At 38.9% G+C, this 21227-nt stretch overlaps 1 protein-coding gene across 1 annotated transcript; it reads left to right on the top strand.

Moving 5' to 3' along the window:
- The first annotated feature begins 11241 nt into the window (after nucleotides 1–11241).
- On the top strand, nucleotides 11242–12111 carry LOC110924478. The gene is made up of 2 exons (XM_022168481.1): nucleotides 11242–11383; nucleotides 11840–12111. The coding sequence occupies exons 1-2, from the start codon at nucleotides 11242–11244 to the stop codon at nucleotides 12109–12111; spliced, it is 414 nt and encodes a 137-aa protein (XP_022024173.1).
- The last annotated feature ends 9116 nt before the right edge of the window (nucleotides 12112–21227 follow it).

The raw sequence follows: 21227 nt of genomic DNA, 5'->3' as shown, positions 1-21227 counted from the left end.
CTCGAACCCTGAGGACATTAGTAAGCACAAGTATTACATAGGTTTTACGTAAGGGTCCTTCGCAACCGAGGACGATGGTAGATAGTCTAGTAACAGTGTAAATCCAAATAATTCATCAATCCTTTTCCTTCAATCCCATTCCCTACCCACCGGGAATCCCATGCCTTGGTAAGAGTGTGAACTCACCTTGGTTTGCTCGGTTTGTTATTGTGCTTCTAGTGTTAATAAATGGTTAGGTCCGTTACACATGACCTAAGGTACATTGCATATAAACTCAATGTAAGTGTTTATGTTCAAATAAGGTTTACAAATTCCTTGGTGTCCAAACAACTGTGTTCCGTGTGATAATTGTTTACAGATTGACATGACATAGATTGCACACACATACAGTAACATACAGTATCATGCAGTAACATACAGTAGCAGAATAAGTGTTTTTCATTCAACATTTATCCTGATTCAAGCTTTGGATGTTATTAAACTTGAACCTTTGCGACATTACACATTATGCTCAGACCTTATGAACCAAACAACAAACTCAGACCCCTTTTATGTTTGAAAACTCAGACCATGTGTTTTGTTTACAAAAACTCGGACCTTACAACATCATTAAAGTTCGGACCATGCATCATCACTAGGAATTCGGACCATGTGTTCAATCTAAAACTCAGACCATACATAAGCATAAAACTCGGACCATACATAAGCATAAAAATCGGACCAACAATCACCCCCAAAACTCGGATCACACATGTTACTAAAACTCGGACCCAAACATCCTCCTTAAAGTTCGGATCATGTGTTTCATTATCAAAAAGGTCGGACCATGTATATCATAATCAAAATTCGGACCATGCATAATAACCAAAACTCGGACCAAGCATCATCTAATACATTCGGACCTCATGAGAAATTATCAAAACTCGGACCGTGTTTTCAATATAAAACTCAGACTTGTGACTTCACAATGCCCGGACTGTTAACCCCAAACAACAACACTACGAATCAACAAGCCAAATTATGGTTTCTGATGCAACAGTTACAATAATTCAGTACGATCAAAACCCTATTCTTTCATACGAATCAACCAAAAGTTTAACTATTCTAGCATGTGGATTGATCCTAATCACAGGCAAATCATCAGACAATTACAAATCATCTTACAAACAATCTAAAAGATCAACTAATCACAGAATCATTGTATGGAGAACTAGGGTTTGCATGAGATCAATTGAAAAAGAATAACAACGTATGATGAAAACATTACCTTAGGTTTGACGTGGGGTTTGCTCTGGAAAGATTGAAAGATCAAAGATCAAGAGTTTAGAGATTGGTGAAACCCTAAATGATTAGAGAACTTTCACTGCCGTATGATTGGAATTGGTGAGAATGATTAGGGTTGGGAGGTTTTGTTTTAACTTCATTATTAACACTAAACACCCCTAAGTATTATCTATTACATAATACACGCACAACACATACAATTTACAGTTTCTTCATCAAGTTCATGTATTTGTCAAATCATTCGTAAAGTAACACATAATTCCAACAATGCTAAATGATTGCATGACAAAATTAACTACGCTAGGTTAAGGCATTAACCTGAAGTTACGGGTTGTCACATTTTATGTGCTCTTTCATTCTTCTTTCATAATAATCATCATCACTATCTTCAACGATTGGTGTTTTTCTTGACGCCCTTTTTACTTCCTCAGCAGTTGAATCATCAAAGATTTGAGCAACAAATGCTTCAGCCTTTAAGAAATTTTCATCTGGACAATATTTGTCCCAGCTAAAACCTTCTGGCAATTTTTCATCCTCTTGATCTATTATACCATAACAAGCTTCCCTTGATGGCTCCTCGATCATCTTCTTAGCATGAGCAGTTTGTGGTTGTTGTTGTTGATACGGGTGTTGAGAAACTTGATGATAAATCGCTTTCCGATAATATCATTGTTTCCGAAAGGATTTTGAGCTCCACTTGCTTCACGGTTTGTGCATTCTCGCTTGAAATGCCCTTTTTCCCTGCAACGAAAATAAGTAACTTTAGATTTATCAAATCCTAAAGTAGAAACATTAGCATCACGGAAATCATCTCTTCCCGTAATCTGTTTAAACTTTTCAGCTCTTCTCAACACACTAGCCAAACACCACTTTATATCCATTAACTCCATCTCCTCAGCATCAATCTAATCGTAATCCTCTTTTATCAACATTGGATTTCTGATCCTTCCTACAACTAAACTCTGATAAGATTCTAACACAGTTACCAACAAAGACATATGACCTTTGGCAGCCTCTTCCGAGAAATTCTGACCATTCTCAAGATTTAAAGCAATATTGCATTGTAGTACTTTGCCCTTCTTGGTTGCTGAAAAATTTGGATCAAATGATGGATATGAAGAGAATCCAGTTTTGCTATTTGATCCTTGAGATGACCCTCCAGAAGAACTTTTCGCATTGAAAGCAGTTTCAATTTTTGATGCAATATTGGTCTTATCACTCATCCCTCCTTTGTAATACAGACCAATGTCTTGTTCACCGTTGAAATCCTTCATTCTTGCCATCTTTCATTGTTCCATCTCTTGAGCTTCTAGTTGTTCAATAAACTTGCTCAACGTTAGATTGTCAAATTCAGGTTTATTTTTCAATATCATAAGATACGTGCCCCAAACATCTTGTGGCAACGCATCGGCCAACTTTTCAATCCATTCATCATTATCTTTTTTGATATTCAATCTCTTCATGTTCATTACCAAATTGCAATATCTTTCTATAATCTGCTTGGTGTTTTCAGTTTTTAATCCACGAAATAAATCAAATTCTTTCTTCAAAAGCGATTTTTTGTTCTTGATCATGTCTTCACTTCCAACAAACTTCGATCTTAGTTCTTTCCATATTGAATATGCACTTTCTTTGTGTTGTAATAAAATCAAATTTTCTTCCTTAATAGCTTGCTGCAAGATACTAACCATCATCTTTTCACTTTTGTATTTCTTTTTCTCATCAACACTTAGATCTTTAATAGCAACCTTCTCTCCGTTGTCATTAACTGGTCTAATATATCGATATTCAATACATTCCCATGCATCTAAGTAATTTGCTTGAACCCAATTTTCAAAACGTTCCTCCCATCCACTATACTCCTCAATATTCATGAGCTTAGGCGGTTTTTGCATGGTGCCCATTTCATTTTCTAACATCGCATTCTGAGTCATAGTGATCGGGGTAGCAAATGCATTATAGAATTCGTTTTCCATGTTTCGGTATCAAAAATTCACAAAATCAGATTGTTTAAACGAACTGGAGAATCTCAAACGAACTGATTTGGTGCGAACTGAACCCTTTTCAAGCGATTTGACGAATCTTTCAAGCGAATTGGAGTCTAAATGACCACTTCGTGCGAATTGATGAACCTAGAGTTCAATTCAAGCGAACTGGTTCACAACTGGTACGACCTGGAAGCTTTTAAACTCACTTCGTACGAATTGAGGTTGACTTCACACGACTTGGACTCTATTCAAACGAATTGACCCATTTCGTACGAAATGGGGTTGATTTTATGCGAACTGGTCGTCTTTACAAACAAACTAGTTCTACAAAGCTCAATCCGTGCGAAGTGATGTCCAATTTCACACGAACTGATGACCAACACGTACGAATTGGTGCTGATGTCACACGATCGGGCGGAATTTTGACAAATTGATCAAGTTTTAGTTCGATTTTAGGTCTAATTCTTTCAAGGAGTTGTTAAAACAGTATTTTGCGTGTAATATGTGAAAATCAAGTCATTTTATCCGTAAAATCTTGGTTAATTTTGAAAAATGTGAAGAAGAATGAGTAGAAATCAGAAATTTTGATGAAATCAAGCTGAAATGGTAAGAACTCTTCCTCCTGAGCTCTGATACCACTTGTAGGATCGTTGTGAGACCCAAACGAGTCATTCAGAAGAGATCTCGTCCAATACGAAAGGCGGAATCAGACGTATCGGAGTTATTTCAGCTAGATACACACTAGAATCACTTTAACTATCTCTTGTATTGATATCAGATCGTTTTACAATGCTGGAGACACTTTGGTAGAGCTTCGCTACCGGAATCCAAACGTTGCAAATGAAATGACCAAGCTCACTATATATAGGCAACTCCAGTTCACACGGAATGGTCTCGTACGACCTGGCCATTGTCAGTTCGTACGAACTGGCCTAGCCAGTTCGTGCAAACTGGTCAATCTCCTCTAAATCTTTATTTTCTAGACTACCGAGCTTTGATCTTTCTAATCTATCTACAAGACTCGACACAAGACGAAGTCAACATACATATGCACCAACATTATTGATACAAATTAAATAACAACCACACATACTAAAGCAATCACACATAATCAAGTTAACACGTATAGCCAAAATTGTCGACTTTGCGACTTTCATATTTTTATATATTAGTATGCATCGATACACACCAGTTATCTTACAACAGTTTTATTTTAAGTTATTTTACATGATTATATTTTATTATTATTAAACACATAACCACACAACCACACAATCACAGTCAGCTGCCATTTTAGAAATAACGCTCCCTCTCGTCGTATTTCCATGAGATCTGTTCTCCCACTTCTCGGATTCGATTTCCTGTGTCCACCAGTTCCTCACCATATTGGTGGAGTTCAGCCAAGTTTTCTGTGCTCATAGGTGGGTTTGGTGCAGGCTCAGGGTCAAACTAGGGAAAATAGGTGTTGGGATTATTCATGAAGTTCTGAAATTGTCTGTCGCTTGTCCACCACTCTTCCAGCTGGCCTATAACAGGTTGGGGGTTGACAATAGGATCTGGGATAGCAGGTTCCAAATTAACTGGGAGTTGGGATTCAGCGGGGTAACTGAAGAGGTTTTCATCGGTAGGTCCGATGAGGTCACAATTTGCTAGTTTCCGATCCAGCTCCTCCCATGGTGGCATTTCCTGGGCTTGCCCAGAACTTTCCCCGATCTCTTTTCCTTTCCCTTTATCCTTCGGGTCCTCAGTCTTTTTAACCTTCTGTGCTGCTGGTTTCTTCCTACGCCTACGTTTCCAGTCCAAAATTCTCCTCCTCTTTTTCGGCTTTGGATTTTCCTGCGGCTGGGCCTAAAATACTATTGGCTCTTCAGTATCAGCCTGGTAGCCAGTGAAGGTGCCGGTGGTATCCATATCGGTGCTATGGATAGTAAAGTTTCAGAGTGCCTCCGACAGTTTATTCATGCTGTTAGCACACATGAAGACACACACAAAGTGAAGTTAAAATTTTATTTATCGTAAATTAAGTTTTCACAAAATCACAGAATGGCAACCATAAAAAATAAGTATTTCTAAATACTTAATTGGCTTAATTCAGTGGCTCTGATACCACTTTTTCTATCACGACCTTCGACCCGGTTTTACCCGTTTCAGGAGCCGCGGGACAGAAAACCCGTGGTATTGTTTGTTTTGGCAGCGGAAGTTTTAACAGGATCTTTTAAACTGAAAATGCCCAATTATTTTATTTCACAATTTGGGACAAACCCCATAATTTACAATAAAGGGAATTTCGTGAGGAAATCCCTTGTTTACAAAAACATGTTTATTTATTTTATTGAGCCACCTCTTCAAGCTTTTTAGTGCTACGTAGCACTTTTCCTTGATTCACAGTAAGTCACCTGAAACATGTTTAAAAAGATTTTTATCAGCGGGAAAATACTGGCGAGTTATTCAGGTTATATAAAACGACACATTAGTTATAAATTACAGCATAAGAGCGATTACAATGGCTACTATCTTATTTTTATCTGGCGCCGTGTCACACCCTGGTGACGATGGTCATACCACTATTGGGTCCTTTACCCAAGTAGTGATGATTGTCACTGTTAGGTTGGTGAACCTAACGGTGAGAAATTAGTAATGTGCACATTACCCCACTTGCCAGTGATTCTAGATAACCACGACTTAATCCCTGTAACTATAACTTTTGAAAATAATTTAAGTATTGTAAAACATTGTTGATAAAAAGAGAATGACTCACATTGCAAGTTTAAACTGAACAGAACCTTGCCTACTGATTTTAGCCTTGTAACCTAGTTAAATGACAATGCACACGAAACTAGGTCAGTAACTTAATACAACATTTACGATAAGCTCACGAAATCAAAACCCTCACGACGAATGACAAAGAATAGCCCGAATTCGGGCAGCACTTAAACATCCATCGGATCGGTTTCAATCGATCGGACATTGTATCGTAGCAGTGATCGAGTTATTACCCTGCTGTCGTAGCAGAGCATTGTGCTTGTGTGTGTTTTTGAACGAAACTATGAATAACTTAACGTACGAAACGAATTTGATCGTCGTAACAACACCACCATGCAAGTGCCAAACCCCTGATATATATACTGAAAAATGGTCCCTGTCACGTAGCGCGACGGCTCCCTATTTAGGGTAGGGTAGCCTCGTGTCCACTTAGCCTAAATGAGTCAACAGTTGACGAATTTGGAGCTTTACAAGCGTTTTCGTGGATAAATATCAATTAGGGAATACCCCCCTTGAGTTTTAGGGGGCCCTGATCCTAGCTTCGATTGTTCTGAAAATTAGGGGTCATGCCATACTACTTGGGGGTCTCAATTAGGGTTTCCTAATGGGCATTAATAAGATAAGAAATAATAATTTTGGTGAGAGTTGTTACATCTTAGGTGCCTAATATGGTTTTAAACCATACTATGCGCCTAAATCGCATAAAAGTCGGTATTTGACGATATTCGGGTTAATTTAGGAAATCTGAGATTTTGGTCAGCCTTTACTGTTTAAAATGTCTTATTTAATATATAAAATCAGTAGAAAAAGGTTTGGTATGTAAAGGATGTGTAAAACTCATTTTATTAGCAAAAAGGGCATAATCATCAATTACCGAATCAATGCAAGAACCCTATGTTATGATCAGTTTAAAAATAAATAAAAATCTCCAAAAATCTCAAAATATAATATTACATCAGTGGGTAAAAGGTTTGGTGTCAAAATTTGGTTTTAAATAGGTTTTATGTCGAAAAAGGCGTTTAATTAATAAAAAGGCTTTAATTTACGATATTGAGCATAACTCCCATTTTAGACCACGAACTGATGTGAAAATTTAAGGACCTGTTTATAAATCAGTAACAAAGGTTTTTGTCCTCTCACATTTTCAAAAATCTCGTTTTAATATCAGAAGGGCATAATAATCAACTTTTATGCATATAACGGAAACATGCAAATGAATCGGATTAATAAGGAACCATGTAGTATAACCTCAGAGGGTTTTACTAACTTATAATATGGTCCTAAATGAACCTTAAGGCATATCTAAACTAAGCTAAATTGGGTCAGAACTGAAAGTCAAAGCAAAAGTCTGCGACTTTCGGTTCCGACCAAGCCTAAACTCAGAATTGTCGGGTTGAACATGCCTAGACATGTTCTTACATTATTTACCAAGTTATTTTAGTGTTAAAACAGGTTCCATAACTTCTACCTTATCAGTTATGAATTTATTTGCAAAAATAGCTTCTGTTGACTTTTTAATATTAAGTTTGACCCGACAATTGACCAAGTTAGAGTGATAATCAGTGGGTGCCCTTTTATGGGTTTATTACCCACATAATTACCAACTCATAGCCACTTTCAATTCGAATAATGGTTGGACCATTAGTGATTAATCACTAGGTCAAAGCTTAATTACGACGGCTTTGACTTTTGGTCATTAGACTAATCAATCTTGAACTAGAGAGGCTAAGAATGCTTACAAAGGCTCTTAGCACGAATTAGGAACTGAGGGAAACTTGCTTGAAGTCCAGAGAGCTCCAGAGAGAGTGTTGAGAATGAATTTAGAGAATGTGCCATGAACTAGCAAACAAGAGGGCCTTATATAGGAATTAAAACATCACAAGATCATTCCACACAAGTCTACAAATGATTCCTGATGATCCTAGGTGTCCCCTATGCATGTAATACTATTGGCTCAGTCCCTGAAATTGAAAAACAGCTTTCTAAGGCGGTACAATTGGCTGTACATGCAGCTGTAATCTTTTTCTGCATCTGACAGTTCTACGCGGCCCGCCTAAGAACTGTCTTGATGTTTACGCGGCTCGCGTCAAGGCTATCTCCGGTCACCAATCTTTCAGATATTGCAGTTTTGGTCCCTGGTCCTTCTAAACTTGATTTAACTTGCGTTTATTGCACTTTTAACCCCCAAACTTGACTTTTAAGGGTCTTGAGTCTTTAAACATTTAACAATAAGCCTTCGGTTAGTTACGAGGTCACTCGAATGGTCTTGAAATGCAATATTAACGCATTTAACCCTTATTAATTGTAAATAACACTTTGATTATTTATATGCGTCGAAACTCCACGAATTCATATCCGATATTCTCGAGATCATAATATATAATTATTACAATGTTTTTGGGCTCATTAAAAGGTCACTCAGAGGTTACTTTTAACATGTTGACACTTTTAACCCCTATGCTTCGTAAGATCCTTATTTTAAGCACAAACGACTTTCCATTTTCGATAAATTATTCGTTAAAGAATACGAACATCGTGTGAGGTCAATCAGAGGCACATGAATGGCATGTTGACACTTTGGAACCCTTTACTTACATATTTACACTGTTTAGCAACTTTAGTCCCTCATAATCAAATCCTTACACGTTTAAAGTCCATGACACGTGTCTTTATTACATTGGTCGTGATTTTACGAGGTGTTACATCCTCACCCCCTTAAAAGAAATCTCGACCTCGAGATTTACTAAAATAAATGAGGATACTTCTGTTTCATTGTGGATTCAACCTCCCATGTGTATTCGGGACCTCTACGGGCATCCCATTTTACCTTCACAATCGGTATGTGCTTCTTTCGAAGCTTCTTGCCCTGTCGATCCTGATTGACAAAGGTTTTTCAACAAACTTTAAGCTCTCATCTATATGCACATCCTTATGTGACATGGCTAACAATTCATCAGCTTGACACTTCTTTAGATTGCAGATGTGAAATACATTATAGATTCCACGAAGCTCTTCAGGCAGGTTTAGCTTGTAAGCCACTGTTCCGACACATTCGATGATCTTGAATGGTCCTATGTATCTGGGTCTCAACTTGCCTTTCTTGCCAAATCGCATCACTCCTTTCTAGGGTGATACCTTAAGTAACACTTTGTCACCAACCTCGAATTTCAGAGGTTTACGCCTTTTGTCCGCATAGCTTTTCTGCCTATCCTTGGAAGCTTTGAGACGATCACGTATCTGCAAAATCTTATCTGTCGTCTCCAGGACTATATCAGGTCTTGTTAGTCGGACATCTCCAACTTCCGCACAACAAACCGGCGTCCTACACTTTCTTCCATGCAAAGCTTCAAAAGGTGCAGCTTGAATACTCGAATGATAGCTATTATTGTACGAAAATTCAATCAATGGAAGGTGATCATCCCAACTTCCACCTAAATCAATAACACAAGCCCTTAGCATATCCTCCAGCGTTTGAATTGTACGCCGGCTTTGATCATCCGTCTGAGGATGATATGCAGTGTTGAAGTTTAATAGAGTGCCTAGCGATTGCTGAAAGGTTTTCCAAAGATGTGATGTATATCTCGTATCCCTATCAGAGATGATAGACACTGGCACTCCGTGGAGAGATACAATCTCGTCCACGTATAGCTGAGCTAACTTATCTGAGTTGTATGTTTCCTTAATAGGTAAGAAGTGGGCTGACTTAGTCAGTCTATCCACTATAACCCAAATAGTATCATTTCCTCGCTTTGTTTTCGGTAACTTAGTGATAAAATCCATCGTTACATTTCCCACTTCCAGGTGGGAAGTTGAGGCTGTTGCAGCAAACCTAACGGCTTCTGGTGTTCGGCTTTAACTTGAGCACACGTCAGACATTTGGCCACATAAGTGGCTATAGATTTCTTCAAACCTATCCACCAGTAATTTGCTTTTAAATCCTGATACATCTTATCACTACCAGGATGAACAGAATATCTAGACCTATGGGCTTCTTGAAGAATCACATCTCGTAGTCCACCATAAATTGGAACCCATATTCGTCCATTCAATCTTAGAATTCCATCCTTGCCACAAGACAATTGATCGGCAGTCACACCCAACTTTTCATTTGGGAAGTTAGCTTCTAACACAGCTTCCTTTTGAGCGGCTAATAACCTTTCATTCAGGCTATTCTTTAATTCAATGCTCTTGGCATTGATTCTAATAGGCTTTACCCTTTCTTTCCTACACAAGGCATCGGCGACTACATTTGCTTTGCCTGGATGATATTTGATTTCACAATCATAATCATTTAAAGTCTCCATCCACCGACGCTGTCTCATGTTTAGATCCTTTTGGTTAAACAGATGTTGAAGTCTTTTATGATCAGAACAGACGTATTTTCCAAAAGGTTAAGTGCAGGTACTATGCGAAATAGGCTGGCTACTCCTGAGTGAATAAATAAAGAGTCTTGCAAGCTTTATCACTTTAAAATCTGTTGAACAATATTTCCTTTGTTTTGATCCGCCTGTGGATCCTTTTACATTCCGTTTGTAATACTTATGTTACTTTCAATTCAGTTTGTAATATTTCTACTTTAGACTTCCGTTGTGCATTAAACTGTGATTATTGACTATGATGATATCAACTACGTCACGATACTCCCCACCGGGAATACGTGGAAATATCGGGGTGTGACAAGTTGGTATCAGAGCCAACATTGAGTGAATTAAACACTAGCCTTTTGTGTTTAATCTCAATGACACAGTTTGCACATTCCCTGACTTCCGAGTCTAGGCAAAGGACTTAGGACTAATCCTAATCTTTTATTTGTCCTTTATTGTTTTCCTTTTTTGTTTCTTTTGTTATGTTGACAGGAAAAGAAGATGCCACCGCATATTAGAGGAAGAGGAAGAGGCAGTAAAGCCCCAATTTTTACCAGTCATGATCATGAGGCCGGGCCATCACACGGCGAACTCCATCAGCAACGATGAGCACTAGTCCTTAAGAAGATTGGAGGACATATTTGGAACCCGCGAGGCGTTCAGTCTCGCTAAGCTCTTCGCCCTCGTACCATCACTCTTTTGGGCCGCAATCGGAGAACGAGCCCAATGACTCACATCACACATATCTACCACCGCAGTGGTCGGGGTCGCACCGCGCCTTTCAAGATCCGACCCTGTACTTTCAGAGCCGGTTCAATCCGGCAAATCAGGTGCAAGAACCAATGGGTTTTAACCCATTGGGACCAGAAGATCATTATTCCGGTGATCAAGACATGGATATGGATGAAGATCCGGATCCTGCCGTGCCACCATCTGGGATACCCACGCATCCCATAGAGATTTCTGACGAATCGTCTTTTCACGGTTCGCCGTACCGGGGCCCAGACAGCTATGAAGCAAGGTTTGCCTTGTACCCTTAGGAGTTCACTCCCCCTTTTAACCCGGCACCTCCACAGCAGCAACAGGATCCCTCCGAGGATTCACGCTACCAGGCGGTTACGCCACCTCCGCCTCCGGAGCCACCGAGGCAGAGAAGATCAGGAGCACGGATGTCCGTGCGAGGGGGATTCCACTTCAGCACCTCTCAACACTCCAGTGGCAGCCACTACCCGCCATTATATGAAGACCCTCAAATGGGTGGGCTTTCGAACCCAGTTTCCGAGGTGGAATCTGCGCCAGTCGCACCACCACCATCACACATGGGTTATGATAACCCGATTCCTTCATACGCCGGTGCGGCGGCGTATAACCCTTTTGAGTAGCCAGCCCATACTGGCTACAACTACTACAACGCCCCTGATGTTGACCCATATCTCGTAGCGGCGAACTACAATGCTCTTCATCCTGAAGGGCCCTACGGAGCTTCCTACCAGACTGGATACCCAGCTTATGGGTATCAATACCCACCACCTCTTCAGCCTCAGCCGCAGCAGCAGCCGCAACAGCCACTTGTCCAACCACCGCAGCAGCAGGAGATCATTCAGAGGCTGAAACAAGTGGAGCGGGATGTTCAGAGGGAGCGTAGAAGCCGTCGGGGTCTACTTAAGGGTTTGGCTAATTTAATCTCGGGGAAGAACAGAAGGGATTATTGAAGATTATTTTATTTATTCTATTGTTAATTTTTAATCAAGTCCCTGTGTGGACATTTATCTATTTATGTACCTAGTCCCTGCGAGGACTTGTATTTTCATTTTAGCCCTTGCATGGGCAAGTTATTTATGTAAAAGTCCCGTTTAGGGAACCTATTTACTCCTTTTTAAAATTTAGTGGAATGTTTTTCATTTTAAAATTTCATTTGTCATCTTATGCATGAATATAATATATGAAATAAATCAAAAATATCATTCCTTTTGTAAGATCTGCCATTACGTATTAAAGAAGATCTTAAAGGCAAAACCTAGCCATGTGTCATTTTAAGACAGGGCCATGATGGTAATTCCTTATTAAGATTCAAATCGTTGTAACATCTGAAAACATGTTAACATTCCTGGCAAATGTGATTCGATAAAATCACATAAATCATTCTTATATTGGATTCCTCCAATTCCTTCCTTTATTATTTAAAACATCCATTAGTGATGTAATGCATGCGGGCCATATTCATTGTCATATAAGACAAAAGACAGTTGTAGTCTATGACTCCCTGTCAAGAAAAGGTAATGAACTGCGTTCAAACCTAAATGCCTTGATTCTATAAAATCATGGCTTTTAATTTAAAATTGTCCTTGTGACTAGGCCTTTTGTATGCCACCCTACTATCCTTAATAGTTTATAACTGGGATAAAATATAATAAAAATTTAAATAAATTAAATTAATCAATATGGTTTATAATTACCTTGGTTAATGAATTGCCATAAAAGACAATTCCATAATAGACTCCTGAATAAATCTTTGTCAATATTTTATGTAGCAATCAAGCTACATGGCTGGGTCAGATGAAGTAAAGAGTCACCCGAGGGAGAATCATGATAATACCAGGGTTAACGTAGCTGGTGCAGAACTGCAGGCATTTATAGATAGTGCCGTTACTAGTTTAATGAATCAAGTGGTACCCATGTCAGAACTCAGTTTGTACCACATTCAAAACCACCCTCAAGGACTCATACAGCTCGCAAGAGTGAATCTCATCATTCATCAAACCAAAGGAGTGTCCCGTCTAAGAAGGTAGTGCTTAATCAAGAGCCACGTACTAAAACCTGTTCATATAAGTATTTCATCTCCTGCAAGCCCAGAGGCTTCACAGGGGAGAAAGGAGCCATCGATTGTATGACTTGGCTCGATGAGATGGACACTGTGGTTGATATTAGTGGTTGTGCAGAGCAAGATATTGTGATTTGTGTCACAATCGTTCAAAGGAGAAGCTCTAGCATGGTGGAGGTCATTGATCCAGGTTACTCGGAAGATCCCGTTGTATAATCTGTCATGGGATCAGTTTGTTGCTTTAATCAAAGAGAATTTCTGTCCTCAACATGAAGTTGAGAAAATTGAGACTGACTTCTTGACCTTGGCCATGAAGAACCTAGACTGTCAGGCGTACCTTACTAGTTTCAATAACATGTCACGATTGGTTCCATACTTGGTTACACCGGAACCAAAATGTATAGCTCGTTTTATTGGGGGTCTAGCCCCAGAAATCAAGGTAAGTGTGAAAGCATCAAGACCTACTACCTTCAGGTCAATGGCTGATTTGTCATTATCTCTTACCCTCGATGCGGTCAGGCAGAGATCGCTTAAGAGTTCCGGTGAAGGAAAAAGGAAACGTGAGGATGAGAACTCACGTCATTCTGATAAGAAACATAGGGGGAACTCAGACCACAAGAAGAATTATGGGTCTAACAAGGGTAACCAGCAAGCAGATGAGAAACCTAAATGCAAAACCTGCCAGAAGCGTCATTTTGGAGAATGCAGGTTTGAATCAAAGTCGCAGTCGCAATCAAAGCCGATTGGATGTGGAATATGCAAGTCCAAAGAACACAAGACTTTGGAGTGCAAGAAGTTGAAAGATGCAACTTGTTATGGTTGCAATGAAAATGGGCACTTCAAGACAAACTGCCCAAAATATGCGAAGAAACCTGAAGAAGGTAAGAAGACCAATGCACGGGTCTTTCAAATGAATGCTCAGGAGGCCATTCCGAATGACAATGTGATAACAGGTACCTTTCTTATCAATGATGTTTATGCAAGGGTATTGTTTGATTCGGGTGCAGATAAGTCGTTTGTGGATAATAAATTTTGTAAGTTATTAAATCTGCCTGTTAGAACCCTAAGCATAAAATATGAAGTAGAATTGGCCGACGGTACAATAGAGACCGCTTCAACCATATTAGATGGATGTTTTATATCCATTAGGAACCATTTTTTTCCGTTGTCCTTGCTTCCTTTGAAACTAGCTGGATTCGACATAGTAATAGGCACGGATTGGTTGTCTCATAACCAAGCTCAGATCGTTTGTGACAAGAAGCAAGTGGTTATCAAGACTCCTTATGGTGAGCCGTTAACAATTCAAGGAGATACTCAGTACGGATTACCTAAGCAAGTGTCCTTGCTTAAGGCGTCGAAGTGTATGAAGAAAGGTTGTGTCATTTATATGACACAAGTAACCGTTGATGAACCAAAGCCCAAGGTTGAAGACATCCCTGTTATTTCTGAATGTCCAGATGTATTCCCTGAAGAACTACCTGGTTTACCTCCAGATAGACAAGTGGAGTTCAGAATTGATATCATTCCTGGGGCAACGCCAGTTGCAAGAGCACCTTACCGGTTGGTACCGACTAAGATGAAGGAGTTAAGAACTCAGTTAGATGATTTGTTAGCAAAAGGTTTTATTCAACCTAGCTCATCTCCTTGGGGAGCACCGATTCAGTTTGTGAAGAAAAAGGATGGATCAATGCGTCTATTCATCGATTATCGTGAGCTGAACAAGGTTACTATCAAGAATAGATATCCATTGCCCAGGATCGATGATCTGTTCGATCAACTGCAAGGGGCAAGTTACTTCTCCAAGATTGATTTGACGTCAGATACCATCAACTGAAAGTCATAGATGAAGATGTGCATAAGACTGCATTCAGGACTCGATATGGTCACTACGAGTTCTTGGTGATGCCTTTTGGGCTCACTAATACACCAACAGCATTCATGGATCTGATGAACCGCGTTTACAATCCTTATTTGGACAAGTTTGTCATTGTTTTTATAGATGACATACTTATATACTCAAAGAATCAGGTCGATCATGAGAAACATCTTCGATGTATTCTTAAACTTCTTCAGCAAGAGAAGCTCTATGCTAAGTTTTCCGAATGCGAGTTTTGGCTTCGTGAAGTCCAATTTCTTGGACATGTTGTGAGTGAGCATGGTATCCAAGTGGATCCCGCTAATATTGAAACTATCATGAATTGGCAAGAGCCAAAGACGCCCACAGAGATTCGTAGCTTCTTAGGTCTAGCAGGATATTACAGGCGTTATATTGGAAAATTTTCAAGGATTGCTTCAACCCTAACTTCGTTGACTCGCAAGAATATAAAGTTTGATTGGGGTCCAAAGTAACAAGAATCCTTTGATATTCTTAAACATAAATTAAGCAATGCTCATGTGCTGACATTGCCTGAAGGGATCGAAGAATTTGTGGTTTATTGCAATGCATCGTACACAGGCATGGGATGTGTGCTTATGCAGAAGGGCAAAGTTATTGCATATGCTTCCCGACAATTAAAGGTGCACGAGAAGAATTACACCACCCACGATTTGGAGTTGGGTGCCGTTGTATTTGCACTGAAGCTTTGGAGGCATTACCTGTATGGGACCAAGTGTGTGATCTATTCTGATCATAAAAGCCTTCAGCATCAGTTTAACCAAAAGGATCTGAACATGAGACAGCGTCGATGGATGGAGACTTTAAATGATTATGATTGTGAAATCAGATATCATCCAGGCAAAGCAAATGTAGTCGTCGATGCCTTGAGCAGGAAAGAATGGGTTAAGCCTATTAGAATCAATACCAAGAGCATTGAATTAAAGAATAGCCTGAATGAAAGGTTATTAGCCGCTCAAAAGGAAGCTGTGTTAGAAGCTAACTTCCCAAATGAAAAGTTGGGTGTGACTGCCGATCAATTGTCTTGTGGCAAGGATGGAATTCTAAGATTGAATGGACGAATATGGGTTCCAATTTATGGTGGACTACGAGATGTGATTCTTCAAGAAGCCCATAACTCTAGATATTCTGTTCATCCTGGTAGTAATAAGATGTATCAGGATTTAAAATCAAATTACTGGTGGATAGGTTTGAAGAAATCTATAGCCACTTATGTGGCCAAATGTCTGACGTGTGCTCAAGTTAAAGCCGAACACTAGAAGCCGTCAGGTTTGCTGCAACAGCCTGAACTTCCCACCTGGAAGTGGGAAATTGTAACTATGGATTTTATCACTAAGTTACCGAAAACAAAGCGAGGAAATGATACTATTTGGGTTATAGTGGATACACTGACTAAGTCAGCCCACTTCTTACCTATTAAGGAAACACACAGCTCAGATAAGTTAGCTCAGCTATACGTGGACGAGATTGTATCTCTCCACGGAGTGCCAGTGTCTATCATCTCTAATAGGGATACGAGATATACATCACATTTTTTGAAAAGCTTTCAGCAATCCCTAGGCACTCGATTAAACTTCAGCACTGCATATCATCCTCAGACGGATGGTCAAAGCGAGCGTACAATTCAAACGCTAGAGGATATGCTAAGGGCTTGTGTTATTGATTTAGGTGGAAGTTGGGATGATCACCTTCCATTGATTGAATTTTCGTATAATAATAGCTATCATTCGAGTATTCAAACTGCACCTTTTGAAGCTTTGTACGGAAGAAAGTGTAGGATGCCGGTTTGTTGGGCGAAAGTTGGAAATGTCCAACTAACAGGACTTGATATAGTCCTGGATACGACAGATAAGAGTTTGCAGATACGTGATCGTCTCAAACCTGCCAGGGATAGGCAGAAAAGCTATGCGGACAAAAGGCGTAAACCTCTGAAATTCGAGGTTGGTGACAAAGTGTTACTTAAGGTATCACCCTGGAAAGGAGTGATGCGATTTGGCAAGAAAGGCAAGTTGAGCCCCAGATACATAGGACCATTCAAGATCATCGAATGTGTCGGAACAGTGGCTTACAAGCTAAACCTGCCTGAAGAGCTCAGTGGAATCCATAATGTATTTCACATTGGCAATCTAAAGAAGTGTCTAGCTGATGAATCGTTAGCCATGTCACATAAGGATGTGCATATAGATGAGAGCTTAAAGTTTGTTGAAAAACCTTTGTCAATCGAGGATCGACAGGTCAAGAAGCTTCGAAAGAAGCACGTACCGATTGTGAAGGTTAAATGGGATGCCCGTAGAGGTCCCGAATACACATGGGAGGTTGAATCCACAATGAAACAGAAATATCCTCATTTATTTCAGTAAATCTCGAGGTCGAGATTTCTTTTAAGGGGGTGACGTCATAAAATCATGACCAATGTAATAAAGACACGTGTCATGGACTTTAAACGTGTAAGGATTTGATTATGAGGGACTAAAGTTGCCAAACAGTGTAAATATGTAAGTAAAGGGATCCGAAGTGTCAACATGCCATTCATGTGCCTCTGATTGACCTCACACGACGTTCGTATTCTTTAACGAATAATTTATCGAACATGGAAAGTCGTTTGTGCTTAAAGTAAGGATCTTACGAAGCATAGGGGTTAAAAGTGTCAACATGTTAAAATTAACCTCTGAGTGACCTTTTAACGAGCCCAAAAACATTGTAATAATTATATATTATGATCTCGAGAATATCAGATATGAATTCGTGGAGTTTCGACGCATATAAATAATCAAAGTGTTATTTACAATTAATAAGGGTTAAATGCGTTAATATTTCATTTCAAGACCATTCGGGTGACCTCGTAACTAACCGAAGGCTTATTGTTAAATGTTTAAAGACTCAAGACCCTTAAAAGTCAAGTTTGGGGGTTAAAAGTGCAATAAACTCTAGTTAAATCAAGTTTAGAAGGACCAGGGACCAAAACTGCAATATCTGAAAGATTGGTGACCGGAGATAGCCTTGACGCGGGCCGCGTGAACATCAAGACAGTTCTTATGCGGGCCGCGTAGAACTGTCAGATGCAGAAAAAGATGACAGCTGCATGTACAGCCAGTTGCACCGCCTTAGAAAGCTGGTTTTCGATTTCAGGGACTGAGCCAATAGTATTACATGCATAGGGGGCACCTGGGATCATCAGGAATCATTTGTAGACTTGTGTGGAATGATCTTGTGATGTTTTAATTCCTGTATAAGGCCAGCTTGTTTGCTAGTTCATGGCACATTCTCAAAATTCATTCTCAACACTCTCTCTGGAGCTCTCTGGACTTCAAGCAAGTTTCCCTCAGTTCCTAATTCGTGCTAAGAGCCTTTGTAAGCATTCTTAGCCCCTCTAGTTCAAAATTGATTAGTCTGATGACCAAAAGTCAAAGCCGTCGTAATTAAGCTTTGACTTAGTGATTAATCACTAATGGTCCAGCCATTATGGATTGAAAGTGGCTATGAGTTGGTAATTATGTGGGTAATAAACCCTTAAAAGGGCACCCACTGATTATCACTCTAACTTGGTCAATTGTCGGGTCAAACTTAATATTAAAAAGTCAACAGAAGCTATTTTTGAAAATAAATTCATAACTGATAATGTAAAGTTATGGAACCTGTTTTAACACTAAAATAACTTGGTAAATAATGTAAGAACATGTCTAGGCATGTTCAACCCGACAATTCTGAGTTTAGGCTCGGTTCGGAACCGAAAGTCGCAAAAGTAGACTTTTGCTTTGACTTTCAGTTCTGACCCGATTTAGCTTAGTTTAGATATGCCTTAAGGTTCCTTTAGGACCATATTATAAGTTAGTAAAACCCTCTGAGGTTATACTACATGGTTCCTTATTAATTCGATTCATTTGCATGTTTCCGTTATATGCATAAAAGTTGACTATTATGCCCTTTTGATATTAAAACGAGATTTTTGAAAATGTGAGAAGACAAAAACCTTTGTTACTAGTTTATAAACATGTCCTTAAATTTTCACATCAGTTCGTGGTCTAAAATGGGAGTTATGCTCAATATCGTAAATTAAAGCCTTTTTATTAATTAAACGGCATTTTCGACATAAAACCTATTTAAACCCAAATTTTGACACCAAACCTTTTACCCACTGATGTAATATAATATTTTGGGATTTTTGGAGATCTTTATTTATTTTTAAACTGATCATAACATAGGGTTCTTGCATTAATATCATTCCACACGAAAATGGGCAATTACAAAGCAATGGCAGGTAGTCGGGCAACAAGTTATGCCCTTTTTGCTAATAAAATGAGTTTTACACATCCTTTACATACCAAACCTTTTTCTACTGATTTTATATATTAAATAAGATATTTTAAACAGTACAGGCTGACCAAAATCTCAGATTTCCTAAATTAACCCGAATATCGTCAAATACCGACTTTTATGCGATTTAGGCGCATAGTATGGTTTAAAACCATATTAGGCACCTAAGACTTGTTACCTACTGATGTTATGAGTAAATTTTTATACTTTAACAGTAAGTAAAAGTTTTGAACTCAGATTTCCAAATTCAACCCTTAAAGCTTATGTGAAATGACCAAAATGCCACTTCGGTGCATAGTTTGGTCATAAATGGTAAGTTTCACGTATATACAATATCTTACTGATATAACTTATTAAATTAAATATTTTTACTGATCATTTTAGACCAGAACCTCAGATTATTATTTAATCTCTTTTATAGTCTTTAAAATGACCAAAATACCCTTACGGGGCTTAAATTGAGTTTAAATTCGTTTTGGGCATAATGGAAGGTATCCTACTGACATCACAACATATTTAAGGCATATTAAATTAGGAAACCCGTTCATGACTCATTTGGTTACCCGTTATGCACTTTTCGCGTTCGGTACGGTTTATGTGACTAGTTTGCATAAATTGACCGAAACGGGTCAAACCTTATCGTTTTTACTTCAAAATCCAGAATGTGGTTAGTTTACCCATATTATACAAGTCTTCATACTTGTCGGGTCTAAATCACATTCTATTCCGGTCTTCGCTTAATCTTGCGTTTTGAGCCGTATATCTTCCTTTAAAACTAATCGGTCTAAGTTTAAACTTAAGTAAGACCCGTTAGGAATCTAATAGGTTATTAAAACCTACGTTCCAGATTTAGGAGCCCAGTAAAAGATATTTGCACTTGCTGATTGTATACGGCTGAGATAAATTTGAATATTTTGCTCAGGTAGTTACTTTTAACTTATTTTCCGTTATACGGGCTTGGGATACGGTATTATAATAATACCGCTTGGTCGGGTATGTAATTATTTAAATTGGATTGTGATTAATATATTTACATAACCCATTTTAATCTGTTTTGTTTGGTGCAATGCCTTTGGGGGGTTAATGACCATGTCCTGGATATCCTCGGCTCATTCATTAGAAATGGCCACGACTTAAGCACGGGGTGTAGGCATACACCTGACAGTTGCGTATGTATAAAAGGTATCCCACAATAAGGAATTTCCTTGTGGGCATTATACTTGTGGTGTGTCAGTTAATCTTGTCCAGATCTTCTAACCGGCCCTGACGGACGACAAACATGTAAAATCTGTATACAAGATTATTTTTATAATAATTGTCCCAAGTTATAAAAGATTATTTGTGCCTTGTGCATTTAAATTCATTTTCTTAAATATTTTCAAAAGAGTCGGTTAATCGTATTTACTAGTGTAAACTGACGTATTTTCCAAAAGGTTAAGTGCAGGTACTATGCGAAATAGGCTGGCTATTCCTGAGTGAATAAATAAAGAGTCTTGCAAGCTTTATCACTTTAAAATCTGTTGAACAATATTTCCTTTGTTTTGATCCGCCTGTGGATCCTTTTACATTCCGTTTGTAATACTTATGTTACTTCCAATTCGGTTTGTAATATTTCTACTTTAGACTTCCGTTGTGCATTAAAATGTGATTATTGACTATGATGATATCAACTACGTCACGATACTCCCCACCGGGCCCACCGGGAATACGTGGAAATATCGGGGTGTGACATGGATTGTTACCAGATTTAGCGAGAGAAGAATCGATGGAAGCATTGGAGAAGATGACGATTTGAAGAA

This window comes from Helianthus annuus, chromosome 17 (genome assembly GCF_002127325.2).
Source record: "Helianthus annuus cultivar XRQ/B chromosome 17, HanXRQr2.0-SUNRISE, whole genome shotgun sequence".
NCBI classification, from domain to species: Eukaryota; Viridiplantae; Streptophyta; class Magnoliopsida; order Asterales; family Asteraceae; genus Helianthus; species Helianthus annuus.
The sequence above is the reverse complement of the archived record's forward strand: the minus strand, read 5'-3'. Positions and strand labels throughout refer to the sequence as shown.